Source organism: Equus asinus, chromosome 8, assembly GCF_041296235.1.
Source record: "Equus asinus isolate D_3611 breed Donkey chromosome 8, EquAss-T2T_v2, whole genome shotgun sequence".
NCBI lineage: Eukaryota > Metazoa > Chordata > Mammalia > Perissodactyla > Equidae > Equus > Equus asinus.
This window is the reverse complement of record NC_091797.1, coordinates 93,640,081-93,656,578: the sequence shown is the minus strand read 5'-3', so window position 1 is coordinate 93,656,578 and position 16,498 is coordinate 93,640,081. Positions and strand designations below refer to the sequence as shown.

The 16,498-nt window shown below is 40.5% G+C and overlaps 1 protein-coding gene across 15 annotated transcripts in view; it reads right to left on the bottom strand.

Moving 5' to 3' along the window:
• The window catches only part of SFI1 (SFI1 centrin binding protein), an 89,783-nt gene that overhangs the window by 68,589 nt on the left and 4,696 nt on the right, over positions 1–16,498 (bottom strand). For 3 of the 15 annotated variants that reach the window (XM_044775543.2, XM_070516411.1, XM_070516413.1), the window contains exons 1-3: positions 15,985–16,145; positions 8,337–8,462; positions 953–1,126 (exon numbers count right to left, since the gene is read on the bottom strand). In XM_044775543.2, coding sequence (XP_044631478.1) covers positions 953–1,126; positions 8,337–8,359 — 197 coding nt within the window. In that variant the 5' untranslated portion in view covers positions 8,360–8,462; positions 15,985–16,145. Of the gene's footprint in view, positions 1–944; positions 1,127–8,336; positions 8,463–15,984; positions 16,146–16,498 lie in introns of those variants that run through there. The other 12 variants (XM_044775548.2, XM_070516419.1, XM_070516420.1 and 9 more) reach the window with 10 other exon arrangements.

Below are 16,498 nucleotides of genomic sequence, written 5' to 3'. Positions count from 1 at the left end.
TCTTATAGTATCCCCAGTACCTAGCAGAGTGCCTGGTACACACACAAAAAGATGGCTTGTCTTGGCCAGTTAATCTTCAGGTTCAGTTTGGAATGCTCTTCTTCCTCCTGCCCTTTATCTGGTTTATTCTTACATTATCCTTCAGGACTCTGCTTAAACTCCACTTCCTCCAGGAAGTCACTGATGGCTACACTAGCGGGGCTGTTCTTGCCATGTGGGCCTATGGTACTGCATCCTTCTCCTCTCATAGCACTTATCAAACTTCATTGTTGTGGCTTGTTTAAAAGTCTGTCAAGGCTACCTGATTTTAAGGTTTCATGAGGTCACAGACCAGGAATGTCTTATTCACCTGGTATGCTCAGCATCTAGCATAACACCTGGCCAAGTCTGTACCTGATAAATGTTTGTTGAATGAAAAAATGGACGCCTTTGAGAGATCTAATCAAAAGTAACAGAAAACGGTAATTTTTCTTGGACCATGTTTAGACTTTTTCTGGAAGACTTTTAATAGCTTACACAATGTGGGGCACAACTGGAGAACGTGAATGAAAACACTCATTAACATATTTTTACCTGCAGATTCCTGAATACAACCATGCACCACATAAAAACATTCCGGTCAACAACAAACTGCACATACAATGGTGGTCCCATTAGATTAGTACCATATAGCCTAGTTGTATAGTAGGCTACACCATCTAGGTTCGTGTAAGTACAAGCTATGACGTTCTCACGATGACGAAATTGCCTAACGATGCATTTCTCAGAATGTATCCCCGTTGTTAAGTGATACACGACTGTATCCTTTTCTTCTGAACATTCTACCATGAAGAGCAGGTATCAAGATATCCAACTAACTGAGACAGGAGAATAAAAATCATGCCCTCATTTTAACCAACAAAGGAGAACAATAGAAACGTCACTGCAGACAGGTGACCACTCACATGCTCACCTGATGCGTAATTCTCTTAACCGGCCCCTTCGGGTCCCAGCATGTGAGGCACGATACTGTACTGGATGACTGGGACTAGGTATCTCACTCCGGATCACAGAGACGGCAGAAGACTTCTTGTTGGACAATATCTTTGGAGAATAAGGTTTCTTAACTGCACCATCCCTAAAAGACCTTAAATTTGAGGAGTAAGAGGGAAAGGAGAGAATCAAATTACCTCTGCCTGTGACGTAAATACATTTTAACATATAGATGAAATTAAATAGATAAGGTCCTTGAAACTGATGATAACTATGCCTCAAGGACAATAAGTAGCCCAGTCTCTGACAGAAATACCTGTCAGCCACTGGAGGTAGGTACTGCTGGGTTGGCTCTAGGCAGGAACTACAGAGTTGGAGGGTACCTTGGAGTCATTAGTCCTAACACACATTTTTTTAGTGTGTCATTTTAAGGGGAATGATTTATAAACTGGAAACAGGTTCCTTTATATAAAAAACAATTAGGAATGATTTTCAGATAATGTGACTTTTATATCAATATGAAACTACATACTTTACTACACACTAAATTTCTGACTTTTAATCCCATTTCAGAAACAGTGAGAGATTATCTTATTGGTATGAATGCATGATTTTAAAAAAATATACGTCAGACCTCTGCCTGCAGGAAATACCTAGAAGCAGCGACATCCCATTAGCAATGAGCATACCCAGAGCTCAAATATTGTTTCTAAAAATTTTTTATTTTTCCTTTTTCTCCCCAAAGCCCCCCGGTACATAGTTGTGTATTTTTAGTTGTGGGTCCTTCTAGCTGTGGTATGTGAGACGCCACCTCAGCATGGCTTGATGAGCAGTGTCATGTCCACGCCCAGGATCCAAACCAGCAAAACCCTGGGCCGCCGAAGCAGAGCGCATGGACTTACCACTCGGCCACAGGGTTGGCCCTCAAATATTGTTTCTAAAATACCGTTCTCTACTAAAAGGAACCAGTGCTCCTTGGAGATATGGCTGATTTTCAGGTCTGGGACAGGGAAAATACAAAATGAGCCTGAAATATCTTATTGGGTCAGAAAATAAAGAAGCGTTCAAAGAATGATGGCGGGGGGTGGGTGTCAAAGGGACACAGTTGCCAGCTTGAAAGTGCTCCCACTGGTCAAATCTGGGGCAATTTGAGCAGTAACAGATTAAGACTGACTGAATAAAATAGGAATCCATAAATCCATACTGATATAAGTAAATAAGTAAATAAAGAAATACACAGGGGAGAATGGAAAGCTCTACTTGTAGTAGAATGACAACTAATAAATTTAGAAGGAATGAGAGAATTAGAAAATCATCATTTAAGAACCATAATAGCAATAATTGATTCAGACAAGAATCATCAATGGATGCAAAAAAAATTGGGTGTTAGTTTGTGAGGAACAGGATATTAATGTAGTTTCACAAGTATCTCCCCAGGGACCAGCGTAGTGGTTAAATTTGCGTGCTCTGCTTCAGCGGCTCAGGGTTTGTGGGTTAGGATCCTGGGCACAGACCTACATCCTGCTCATCAAGTCATGCTGTAGTGGCATTCCACATACAAAATAGAGAAAAACTGGCACAGATGTTAGCTCAGCGACAATTTTCCTCAAGCAAAAAGAGGAGGGCTGGTGGCGCAGCGGTTAAATTTGCACGTTCCGCTTCTCGGTGGCCCGGGGTTCGTCGGTTCGGATCCCGGGTGCAGACATGGCACCACTTGGCAAAAGCCATGCTATGGTAGGCATCCCACGTATAAAGCAGAGGAAGATGGGCATGGATGTTAGCTCAGGGCCAGTCTTCCTCAGCAAAACGAGGAGGATTGGCAGGAGTCAGCTCAGGGCTAATCTTCCTCACAAAAAAAAGGCGGGGGGGAGATTGGCAAAAGATGTTAGCACAGGGCCAATCCTCCTCACCAAAAAAATAAAAAAGTATGTCTCCACAAAATACTTATTTATTACTTTATAGTTGAGAAAACTGGCAGACATCATCTTAACCAAGTGATAAAAGTTAACATCAATGGTAATGGGACCAATTCAACATGAGGTATCTACTGATATTGATGCACTGAGAAGAACACAGCCTCACTTCTGTGATATTCCTGCCAAAAATACATAACCTGAATCCAGTTATGAAGAAACTTTCAACAAACCCAAATTGAGAAATATTCATAGAAGGTAAGTGGTCTGAACTCTTCAAAAATGTATACGTCGTGAAAGATAAGGAAAGACTGAGAAAGAATTCCAAATTAAAGGAGACTAAAAAGATAAATGCAATATGTAATCCTGGACCAGAAAGGAAAGGAATAAAAAGAGAAGTTTTTCTTATATTTTATTTTCTTTTTGCTATAAATAACATTTTTGGGACAACTGGCCTCAGCTTACTCTCATCTGGTTCCATGAAAAAAAATATAGGTCTAGACAAAATTGAGTCTTGTTTTGCAGTACTTATATTCTATAAAGTCACCATAAATACCAAATTAATGAATATACTGAACCATTGTCCCTAGGGGAAATACATGGTTAGTCCTGTAAACCTTTGAAAACATTTTCATCAATCAATCAATCAATATATAATCTTGTTTTACATGTCCTTCTGTTTTAAGACACCTTATTTCATACATATAGAGATGCATGAACACTGAACTCATGGCCAACAGCACTATAACTCATGCCTGAACAGAGCTTATCTAACATACTTATTTTCTCCATAAGGTACATCACAGCCTTCGTGCGCTTAGCAACACTAGATAGAACTTCAGCACTATGCTTGGGGGCCATTTTAAACAGCAAAGTCATCAACAAAGAGCACAAAACTTTGAAAACATGGCATTACATAGACTGTGACAAGGACACTTGTTCACAGTATGAGAGCTGAAATGAGAAGGCAGAGCATCGCCTTGTTAGACCTCAGCTGGGAACACGTGCACTGGGTAAGTAAAATTTTTTGCCCGTGTGCACATGTCCACAAATGACATGCAAATGTCAAAAGAGAGACAGAGACCAAGACAGACAGACAAATGTGGTAAAATGTTAATAACAGGAGAATCTTGGAGAAGAACGGTATAGAGTTCTTTGTCCAATTCTTGCAATTTTTCTTTAAGTTTGAAATTATTTTAAAATAAAGGTAAATAAAAACTTCAAAAATAAATAAGGCTTTCATCCCATCCACTTTAAAATAAAAAGAAAAAGGACCTTTAAAGGTTAAAAGCCCATGAAACAGCAAATTGGTGGGAGGTATGCTGGGATTTGAAGCCCTGCGACATAATCAAACAGGTAGGCAGCTCTCCACAGACTGCGAGCCCAAGCCTAAAGCCATCCCTGTCCCTCTGCTCTCTCCTCTCATCAGTCTCTCTGGGCTCCTCCTTACCAGCTAGCAATTCCAGCAACAGATGAACTACCTACATCTCTGGAAGTTTAAAAGCATAAAAATATCAACACTGGCGTAAGTCAGGTAGCCCCAGATATCTAAGTTATTCTAACAAAATCAAGACCTAAAGGAAGAGAACATAAACTAAAACTACATATTTGTCTATTTACATGTGTATCTATTTCCCTCAACCTGTCTGTAAGCCTCATGATGACAAGGACCATTTTTATTTGCTAATATATACTCAGCCCATAACACACTGCCAGGCACATAGCAGGTACTCATAAAAGCTTTGTTGAATTGTCAGAGGTAGGAAGGGCAGAAGGATGGAAAGGACTAAAGAAATACGAAATAGATGAAACAGAAGGAACTTTAAAAACATAATATCAGTAGGCCAAAAATCATGAAGAACAGGGTAGGAGACTGGCTTAATAAAAAACATAGGAATACAATTACTATTTTTTTTAAATGTCAATAGGAAGAGTATTATTAGCCAAAAAATACAGAAAAATCGAAGTGAGAAGAAAGACAATTTTAAAATGTTCATCCAAAAGTGCCAAGGGGAAAGCATGCCCTGGCCAATTCATTTAACTATTTACTCGGCAGGTGTATTCTGCAGTGTGTTTGTTTATCCATCCAGTATCAAGGAGCTGCTATATAACCAGGAACAAAGTGAGGCCTGGGAATGCAAGAACAAATATGTATTCAATGTTAAGATGTCGTACAATGAGAAAACAAGATGTCGATAGCTTACAGTAGGTACAGGACACCAACACACATCCAATATCTATGCTCTCCTTCTTCCATATAATAGAATGTTTGGCTGGGCACATGGCTGCCCAGAATAAAGATTACATTTCTCAGGCTCTCTTGCTACTAATTTGTGAAATTAAGTTCTGACTACGAACGTAGGTAGGATCATCAGGTGGCAGCTTCCTGTAATCTGCCTTAAGAGCCAGCACACTTTTTCTTCCTATCTTCCTCCACTGTGCTGCCTGGAATGGCTGTGAACTTGGACCAGGAGGATGAGGACCACATCCGAGGATGGTGGAGTGAAGACGGGGAAGGTCCCAGGTCCATGAGGACCTTACTGGACATTTCAAGAAAGGATAATTACGTGTCAACCTCACTAATGAATACATACGAAAGAATCTAAACAAAGTATTAGCTAACTGAAGTCAGCAATACAGAAAAAGGATAATATAACACGATGGAGGATTAATTCCAGAAAGGGAAGGTTAATATTAGAAAAATCAACCATCAAAACAATCATATGATCATCTCAATAGATGCAGAAAAGACAGTTGATTAAAAATTCAATATCCATTTATGAAAAAAAGTTTTAGCAAACTAGGAAGAGAAACTTTAATCTGATAAGGGATATCTATGAAAAACTTATAGCAGATACCATACTTAAGATGAAACATTGATAGCTTTTCTCTTTAAGATTAGGAACATGACAAGTGAGACTAATATCACTTCTATTCAACATTGTACTGGAGGTCCTGGCCAGCAGAGTAAGGCAAGAAAATGAAATTACAGTCATAAAGATCGGAAAGTGGGGAAAAAAGTGTCACTTTGCCTATGATATGATTATGCATGCAGAAAAGATGCAAAATAATCTACGGGTAAATTACTAAAATTTATAAGCGAATCTAGCAAGACTGTTCGGCACAAAGTCAACATATACACAGTCGACTCTTATCTGCAGTATTCATATTCTACAAAGTCACCCTAAACATTCAATTAGTGAATACTGAACCCATTGCTCCTAAAGGAAATAAGTATATATGTATACATATACACACATGTATACACATTTCTCTCCATATACATATCTCACATAAATTATAACCTTAAATCCTAAAAACAACTCATCCTGTTAAATTCTATTTTCTTTATTTTACAAAACAGAAAATGAAGTTCAGAAATGTTAAGTGACTTGCCTGAATGTGTCTCACTACACAGGTGACAGAGCTGGGTCTCAAATCCTGTCCAGCTGGCCCCAGAGCAGGGGCTTCTCACACTACATATGCACTGTCTCCATCCTCTGGTCATCTCTGTATGAGGGCTAAAATAAGAAGGCAGAGCAGTGCCTTGTTCCACCTCAGAAGAGCTAATCTTCCTCAAAAAAATAAATAAATAAAAAAACAAATGATACTGGGCCAGCCCCAGTGGCCTAGTGGTTAAGTTCAGTGTGCTCCACTTTGGTGGCCTGGGTTTGGTTCCCAGGTGTGAACCTACACCGCTCTTTTAGCAGCCATTGTGTGCCAGTGGACCACATACTAAAAAAGAGAGAAAGACTGGCATGGATGTTAGCTCAGCACAAACCTTCCTCAGCAATAAATAAATAAATAAATAAATAAATAAATAAATACCAATATTCTACAACCTCTTCCAGAGAACAAAGGAGGAAGACTTCCAAATTCATTCTTTAAGGCCAGTATCACAACCTGATACCAAAGGCAGACAAAGATATCACATACATACTAAATACATATCACATACATACCAAATATCCCTCATGACTCATAAACACAAAAATACTCAAAAAATATTAGCAACTCAAATCCAACATAGAAAAACCATGTAACAAACACCATGACCAAGAGGGATTTATCCTAGGAATGCAAGGATAGCTTAACACCTGAAAAATCAATTAATGCAATACATCTTATTAATAGAAGAAAGGACAAAAACGATATGATCATTTCAACAGACGTAGAAAAACCATTTGACAAAACCTAACACAGTAGTGATAAAAACTCCCAAGAGTCCCAAAGAAAACAGATGACATATTAAAAATAGGATAACTTGAGGATGGCGTATTTACAAAGGTGTGGGTGTCAAGGAACCACGAGGGACAGTGCAGGAACCTGAGCTGGTAAAAGCTAAGATGGTGCCACCTCTAGGCCCAAAGAGATAAGGGGAGGGAACAACTACCAGAATCCAGAAGGAGAGCCAAATAGAGTCTGCTGCCTTGCAAGGTGCTGTGAGCTTCAGTGGAGGGACACAGACGATGCAAGCCATCTTGAAGAAGGGAGCCAAGGGAATACAATCTGGCCTCATTCTCATCCCTCCCTCCTATCTCCTGCCAGGGCTCCTCTCTGGCCAAACCCAAGAGGAAGCCCTGGATGTCAATGAATGGAGATTAGACCTGGAAGATGAAATTGAAGCTATCCAGCACAAACAGGTAATTCCCTGCCACTTTGGAATTCTGAACCAAAGCCTCGAGAACTAGTACTGGTGTCTCAATGCTGTTAGGTCTTCCTGCTTCTCTCAGTGTGCTGACCTGCTTACCTCCTCTAGCACAGGCTCCCTGTTGCCTCTGCATGGTGGAGACTGCAACTGCTGTCACAGAAACCTCAGCATTAGGTGGGCCTCTCTCTCTACATGGCTGTCTCAGTTTAGAGAAAAACCTCTGATTAGGCCTATGAGGTCACACACCCACTCCTGAACCACTGTGTCTAGGGCAGTGGGATATTCATAACAGGCCAGCTCCAAGTCAAACGCCCACCCTTGTGAGTCTGAGGTTTGTTAGTAAACCACAGATTCTCATAAATTCCTCCCTTTTGCCTAGGCTAGCTAGATTTGGATTCTGCTATTCGGAATCAAAAGAACCTTAATGCAGGCTGAAAGTAACCATGATCAAAAGTACGGGAAAGATACAATAGCCAGCCAGCCTCGATATTATAACTTCCATCCTCAGGAAAAGCATCCTCATTCCTACTTAAAATCAAAATTTTAATGATGGATATTTCCACATACTCAAAATGGTTTTTCACTGTAGGGTTAGGGTATGAAATGTGCATTATACTCTATACTCTAGATGAGAAACGCAAAATATCAACATCAGAAATCCTTACCCAAAGTTCTTATGTTACCATTCATAATTTAGGAAAAAATTACTTTTTAATTATTATTTTTACACACAAAATGTTTACTGGCTTTTATATAGACTATAATTTCAGTTACTTTTTTTGTCAAGTCCCATCACTCACCTGGAGTTAAACTTTCTTTCCATTCTCTGTTTAATCCCTTTTTGATGGAAATTCAACCAGTGGCTTGATACACTTCTTAATGAGCAGATTCTTCATGAATCAAAGTCTTTTATCTTCCCCTTGTTACTACAGGAAAAAGGGGAATAAAAGAGAAAGTAAATTATATGAAGCCTCTTAGGAGCCACATTTCTGAACAGCTACATGCCAGCTCCTAGTCTCCTGCCCCTCCTTAATTCAACACTAGATGTACATGGGGGAGTCTCTGATTTAAAATATTTAACTGTATTTTTTGGGGGGGGGGGCGGGCTGAGGAAGATTGGCCCTGAGCTAACATCTGTTGCCAATCTTCCTCTTTTGGTTTGAGGAAGATTGTCCCTGAGTTAACATCTGTGCCAACCTTCCCCTATTTTTTATATGCAGGATGCTGCTACAGCATGGGCTTGATGAGTCATGTGTAGGTCCACTCCTGGGATCCGAACCTGTGAACCCTAGGCTGCCAAAGCAGAGCATGCAAACTTAACCACTACGCCACTGGGCCAACCCCTTAATTGTATTTTTAACAAGTTATTTTCTAAGAAAGGAAACTGAGAGGAGAATGAGCCACACTCAAAATGTTATGACTGGCACATTCTTCCTGTCCAGGTGATGCTCCAATTACACTTCCCTTTACAAGAACACCAGTTAGGCCAAGATTTCTCATTTGTTCCCCAGATTAATTTTTATGGTTGTCAATGTTACCTATAAGAATCTTCAGGCAGTTTTTGATCAGTAATAGATTACTATGTACAGTTCTCATTTTCATTTGGTGATAATCTCTACCAATAATATTCATTATGAACTGAATAAATAAAGCAGTTTTTGTGTATTTCTTAGTGCAAAGAATAGCAATTCTTTGCTATTGTGGGTTGAATCGTGTCCCCTAAAAAAGATGTGAATGCCTAACCCCTAGAACCTATAAATGTGACCTTACATGGAAATAGAGTCTTTGCGGATATAATTAAGATGTAAGTTAAGATGAGGTCATACTGGAATAGGGTGGGCCCTTAACCCAATATGACTGGTGTCTTTACAAAAAGAGGAGCAGAGACATAGGGACAGATACACACAGAGAGGAGAATGCCATGTGGACACAGACACACAGGGAGAATGGGATGTGATGACGAAAGCAGAGACTGGAGTGATGCATCTACAAGCCAAGGAACATCAAGGACTCCTGGCAACACCATAAGCTAAGAGAAAGGCATGGGACAGATCCTCCCCCAGAGACTTCAGAAAAAAGGATGGTCCTGTTGATATCTTGATTTCAGACTTCCAGCCTCTAGAACTATCAGACAATAAATTTCCGTTGTTTTCAGCCACCCAGTTTGTGGCATTTTGTTACAGCAGCCTTTGGAAACTAATATAAGTAGTCAGACAAAGGAGTAAGATTTAAGTACATAGTGGAGGAAAGCTGATAGAGCGGACGTGTCCTATGTTGAGTAACTGTGATGCATCAATGAGACATTCATTCTAAAAGAATGAAATCACCCTTTATAGTCAAGGTCTCCCTTATCAAGATCACACATTTCAATGAAATCAGACGAGGAATTAGCCAGAAAAGAGAGTTTATCCATACAAAATGAATAGTCCTTATTGAGATCAAACCTATGTCCTAGTCTTTCTGGTACTGCACTCCAAGTAACAAAGGTCATCATTAGTGACTATTTCTGTAAATAAGTTAAATTGAAGGATGATTCAAATACGGATTTTTGGTGAAATACTGCTATAATAAATGGGTCACTACCTTGGGTTTTATGTCGTGTTGCAACGAATCTACAGATTGTCATCTGTGGTCAGACTCCCTTTTGTTATACGCTCTGTGCCAACATTCTAACTACTTGCACAGATCTGTCTTCCCCACTAGAATATAAATTCCATGAAATCAGGAGCCATATCTGACCTTCTCATCACTACACTTCCAGCATCTAAAACAATGTCTAGAACCTGACAAGTGAGATATATAAATACTGGGAAGACTAGGACATAGGATTGATCTCAGTAAGGATATATATGAATACGAACTTGCTTCTGGGTTGGAATACACACAATGATAACCAAATATAAAAGACAGCCCAAGAAAAATAAAGATTATTAGGTGTGGGCTCCCAGTTAAACCTACAGATTGACCTCCTAAGATGACAGTAAAGGATAAAAGGGTATAAACCATAAGGTCCAAGAGATGGGAGAAGAAATCATAGGAAATGAAAAGATTTCTACAAAGTTTTGCAACAAGAAAGTAGAAGGAGGAAAATAACCGACATAACAGATTTTAGGAGGTGAAAACCTGCAGAGTGGGATACCAAAGAAAAGCAGGCCCACAAAATCTCAGAAGAGCTCACAACTAGAAGAAACAAGGAATGGCTCCTAGAATTGAAGCCATAGGCCACAAATGAGGACACTGAATGGAAGTCTATATGGTGAGCATTTGGAGCCCCTGCTGTCCTCCCCAACCCTGCCAGGCCGTGTACCCAGCTCTCTCCCCACAGAGGCACTTCTAGAATTCTGGCAGCTAAACTGGTACCTCCCAGTCAGGAGACTGGAAGAGTCTCCTCAGAAGAAGCTAAGAACTAACAGATCTCCAGATTCTGACATCTGTGCTCACCTCCATCAATGAAAAAGCAGGCTTGTCCCCAGAGAGAAGCTCACAGACCTATGAGCCCTGCTCAGACACTGGGAGCTTCCAACTACTTTGGACACATTGTGTGACACGTTGCTGACACGTAAGTATGAATGGACAGTCAAGAATCACAAGACATTTGGAAATGGCTTCCAACAAGAAAGAGACCAAAACAAACAAACAAAGGAATACATCACCACTGCCAAAAACTGGAATCTAAGTGTCATCAAACCTCATCTAGAACTAAGTACCAACCTACAAAAAATAAAGGGGACAGTAAAAATGACTTTGCAATCAGCAAAATCAATGATGTAGGAAAACTTACAGGACAAATGACCCAATTACTTCAATAAAAAAACCGAAAAGGAAAGAGGGAAAAGCTTATACATTAAAAGAGAGTTAAGATGCATATCAATCAAATACAATGTGTGAACTTTGATTTGGGATCTTGATCTTAAACTCACTACAAATCAACGGTCAAACAAAAAAGATGAAACAAGCAAGGAAATTTAAACTTTATTTTATTCTTTACTGAGGAAGATTTGCCCTGAGCTAACATCTGTTGCCATTCTTCCTCTTTCTGTATGTGAGCCACCGCAACAGTATGGCCACTGACAGATGAGTGGTGTAGGCCTGCACCCAAACCCAACATAGGGCACCAGAGTAGAGCGTGCTGAACTTAACCTCTAGGCCACCAGGGCTGGCCCTAAATTTTTTTAAACTTAAAAATGTTTTAATGAGTTATTAAAGAATTATCATTAATTTTTTGTTGTGACAGTGGTGTTGGCTGTTCTTTTAAAAGGATACCTTACCTTTTACAGACTATACAGAAAAATTTACAGATAAATTTGAGCACCAAAGTAATTAAGGACAGTAATACATTATAACACATTAAATAAAAAGGGGATCTATGAGTTCAGGCTGATAATAAGAAGTAAACTGAAAGATAGATAAATGGGGGAGAAGGGAGGGTTCATCCTTACACAGAATGCCCACTGAGAAACGTGGAGGAAACTGTAGAGTTGGAAAACCCCCATTTTGAACCATCATGGAGAAAACGATTAAAAAAACAGAAGGGGCAAAAAAATTAAAAAGTGGTAAATGTAGATAAAGGTATATGGGAGATCTCCATATCATTCTTCCAACTTTTCCGTAAGACTTTATTATTATCTCAAAGTAAAAATTAAAACAAAAATAACTCAGTGGGGACAGAGCGGACAGAGGTATAGACGAAACAAGATAGTTTATGAGTTGATAATTTTCAAAACTGGGTAATAGGTACATATTATATGTGCTTGAAATTTTTCATTTAGTAACAAAATGTTTTTTTAAAATTCTGGAGGAAACAAGGACAATATGGAGAACAGAAGAAAAACAAAATCAACAACATAAAAAGAAAACCCAATAGTTAATATCCTCAGAGAGATAAGAGAACATATCACATACCCATAGAATAAAATGAGGATATCATTTAAAAAAAAAAAAAATAAGAACAAGAAACAGATAGGAGAGCCAAAACATTAGAATGTGGCTGATGAAGCTGAAGAAATGTCCTGGAAATAGGAAGGGGGAGAAAATGACAAAAAGAAAGAAAAAGTCAGACAATCAGAGGCTCGATCCACAGGACCAGATATACAACTAGCAGGAATTCCAGAGAGATAAGAGAATGAAAGAAGAAGAAATTATCAAAGAAATAAGAAGAAAGTTTCTCAAAACTGAAGGATGCAAACACTCAGATGAGAGGTCCTGCACCGAGGCCAAATGTCAGCATAGATCAAACACTCTTTCCAACATACAAGGAGAAAAGCTTACGATGTTCCTTTCTTGAGAAGTTACAAGAAAACTGGACATTGTTAAAATTAAAAACATTAGGGGCCTGCCTGGTGGCGCAGCAGTTAAGTTTGCACATTCTGCTTTGGCAGCCCAGGCTTTGCCAGTTCCGATCCCGGGTACGGACAGACCGCTTAGCAAGCCATGCTGTGGCAGGCGTCCCACATAAAATAGAGGAAGATGGGCACGGATGTTAGCTCAGGGCCAGTCTTCCTTGGCAAAAAGAGGAGTACTGGCAGTGGATGTTAGCTCAGGGTTAATCTTCCTCAAAAAAAAAAAATTAAAAACATTTGTGCTTTAAAGAACACCATCAAGAAAGTGAAAAGACAACTTAACGGGAGAAAATATTCCCAAATCTGCTAAGGGACTTACATCTAGATTATATTTTTAAAAATTCCGACAACTCAATAACAAAAAGACAACCCAACTGGGAAGTAGACAAAGGATATGACTAGACATTTCTCCAACGAAGATATATAAATGGCAAATAAGCACATTATAAGATGCTAAACATCATTAGCCACCACGGAAATGCAAATCAAACCACAATGAGATACCCATTAGGAGGGCTATAACCAAAAACACAGAAAGATAATAACAAGTCTTGGTGAAGACGCAGAGAAACTGAACCCCTTATACACTGCTAGTGTTAAGGTAAAATGGTGCAGCCACTTTGGAAAATAGTCTGGCAGTTCCTCAAAAAGATAAATACAGAGTTACCATTTAATCCAGCAACTCCATTCCTAGGTCTATATCCAAGAGAAGCAAAAACAAATATCTATACAAAAACTTGTACCTGAACGTTCATAGCAGCATTATTCGAAATAGACAAAAAGGGGAAACCCAAATGTCCACCAACTCATGGATGGATAAACAAAATATGGTATATCCATACACTGAAATACTCAGCCATAAAAAGAAATGCAGTACTGTTACATGCTAAGACTTGAATGAACCTTGAAAACATTATGCTAAGTGAAAGAAGCCGATCACAAAGGACTGTATTGTCATATGATTCCATTTATATGAAATGTCCAGAACAGGGAAATCTATGGAGTCAGAAAGTAAAGTGGTGGTTGCCTAGGGCTGGGAGGATTGAGGGAAAATGAGAAGTGACTACTAACAGGTAAGGGTTTCCTTTTTTGGGTGATGAAAATATTCTAAAATTGATTATGCTGAAGATTGCATAACTCTGTGAATATACTAAAAACTGTTGAATTGAACACTTTAAGTGGGTGAATTGTATGGTATGTGAATCATATTACAATAAAGCTGTTAAAAGAAGAAGAAAAAAAGGAGGAAGAGGAAAAAGGAGTAGTTATTACAGGAAAATGTGCCCCAAAAACCAAGGAAGCAAACAAAAAAAAAAAAATTAAAGGGGATCTGGGCAACAGTGAATTCAATAGCAAAAAGGAGCAAATCCCAGGACAGACGTGAAAAGAAGTCTCTGGATTAGAACTGGGTACAGCAGGCACAAAGCCACCAGATCAGATTAGTGCAGAGGAGGAGGCCATCCAGGAAAAAGACGAAACTGATGGTTTAGAGAGAATGCAAAAAATTACTGACAGGCATGAGAGAAATGTTGAAGCACTTAGAAAACAAATTTAGTGATCTATGCATAGAATACTAGGCAAATGAGATAAGACAATTATTAATTCTAAGAAAAATGATGGAATGTACAAGAAAGGAATAGTTGCAGTACTCTACTTGGTTCAGAAGTGACTATTTGTTATATAATGTAAACACTACAATTTAACAACGAATTACCACATAACCAAGTTGGTGAGATGAAGGAAAGAAAACTGTGAGCTAAGCTCTTTTCTCCCATGAATAACAGTAAACAACATATAAAACTAACAAATCAAGAAGTATCATCTAAGGGAATACAGTCAGTAATAGTTTAATAACTTTGTATGGAGACATATGGTTACTAGACTTGCCATGGAGATCATTTCGTAATGTATATATATATTGCATCACTATATTGTACACCTGAAACTAACAGAATATTGTATGTCAACTGTACTTCAACAAAAAATAAATTTAAAAAAAGAAATTAAAAAAAAAGAAATATCACCTATAAGGATATTTACTTCCAACTTTTAATAACATCTGGAGAAACAGCTAGAAGAATGGAAATTAGAACTGGGGCATGGAGGCTATTTTCTATCACAAGCTTTTAAAATTAGGTATGTTAATTTGAAAAATATAAACCTAAAAGTATCTTAAAGAAGCTTCTACAGTATTTGCAGCTTCTAACAAGGACTGAGAAATGTATGATCCTACTAAAGAAAAAGAAATACCTAAAATTATATCTTAAGCCCCAGAAAAAGTTTCACCTACTTCTTGCAGAAAGCCTTCCCTGACACCTCCAAGTCTCATACCTTCATAGAACTTGGGCGAGTACCACGCAATCTAAAACGTATAGATTAGATTCAAAATAACATTTATGAAGCGGGTACTCTATGCCAGGTATAGCACTAAGGACTTCTCATTAATTACCTGCTTTTTAAAACAACCACCCCAACAGGTGGCAGCCATTTCATTTTATAGACGAAGTGCACCAGGTCACTAGCTAAGTGATAGAGCTGGGACTGGTACTCAGGTCCCTAACACCATTCATTCAACAAATATTTACATCGACACAGAGGTTAACAAGAAATCTGAACGGCCTCCCATCAAATAAAAACGAGCAGTAATCGCCCTCGGGGCTCAGGTGGGGCTCCCGAGATCTGTATACAGTAGTCCCCTGCCTCGCCACTCAGCAGCGATCCAGAAACCCCTGACTCGGATCCGCGCACACGAACGAGCCACGCACGGACGCGGGCACCGGCCCCGCCTGCAGGGGACTAGACTCGCGGGAGGGCGACAAGATGCTGACTGACGGACGAAAGGCAGCACCGGCGAAGACTACGCGAGCGCGGCGCCAGGCGAGGGAGGGGGACTCCGGGCGCCGTCCGGGGCACTCTTTTCACATCTCCTCCACCCGCCGACCAGAGCCCCGGGGGTAGGCAGCTTCACCGCACTTCGCGAGCAGGGGGAATCGGAGGCCCCGACAGGAGTCACCCGGCCCAGTTCGGAGGGACGTGCGCTTGCCGCTGGACTCCCACCGCAGAGGCCGAGCCACCCAGAGGCTGGGGACGATCGGACCGGGCCTCGTACCTGGGGAAGCCGAGCCTTCCGACTCGCGCCTCAGCAGAGTCTCGGCGGGAGACAGCGGACGTGCACCGACCTACCGAAGCCCTCACAGCCCACGCGCGCCTCGCCGCTTCCCGCGCCTCTCGACGCAGGTCTCGCGCCGGCCCCGCCCCCATCTCCACGGCGACGCGGCGTGCGTGAGGGCGGTCCACCCAGGGTCCCTGGAGTTCGCGCAGCCTCAATCCAGCAGGCGACACGCCTCCCTCTGGCCGCCGAGGAGCGCACGCAAGGCGAGTTGGCCCCGTGGATGAATGCTGTGTTTGTGAATCCCCATCGAGGGCTCTCTGCCTCCCTGGCCCCCTTGCTTCTCTCAAAGCTCAGCCTCCTACTGCTACTCTTATTGGAGTGGGAGCTGTTTCAAAGCGGACTCAGAGTTAGGCTTCGCGCGGTAAGCACTAAGGATGAGGTTCCGTCTGGAGGCCCGCGCAGACGAAGACCCTCCTTTCACACCTTCACGTTCGCGCGAGAGCCTCTCTGG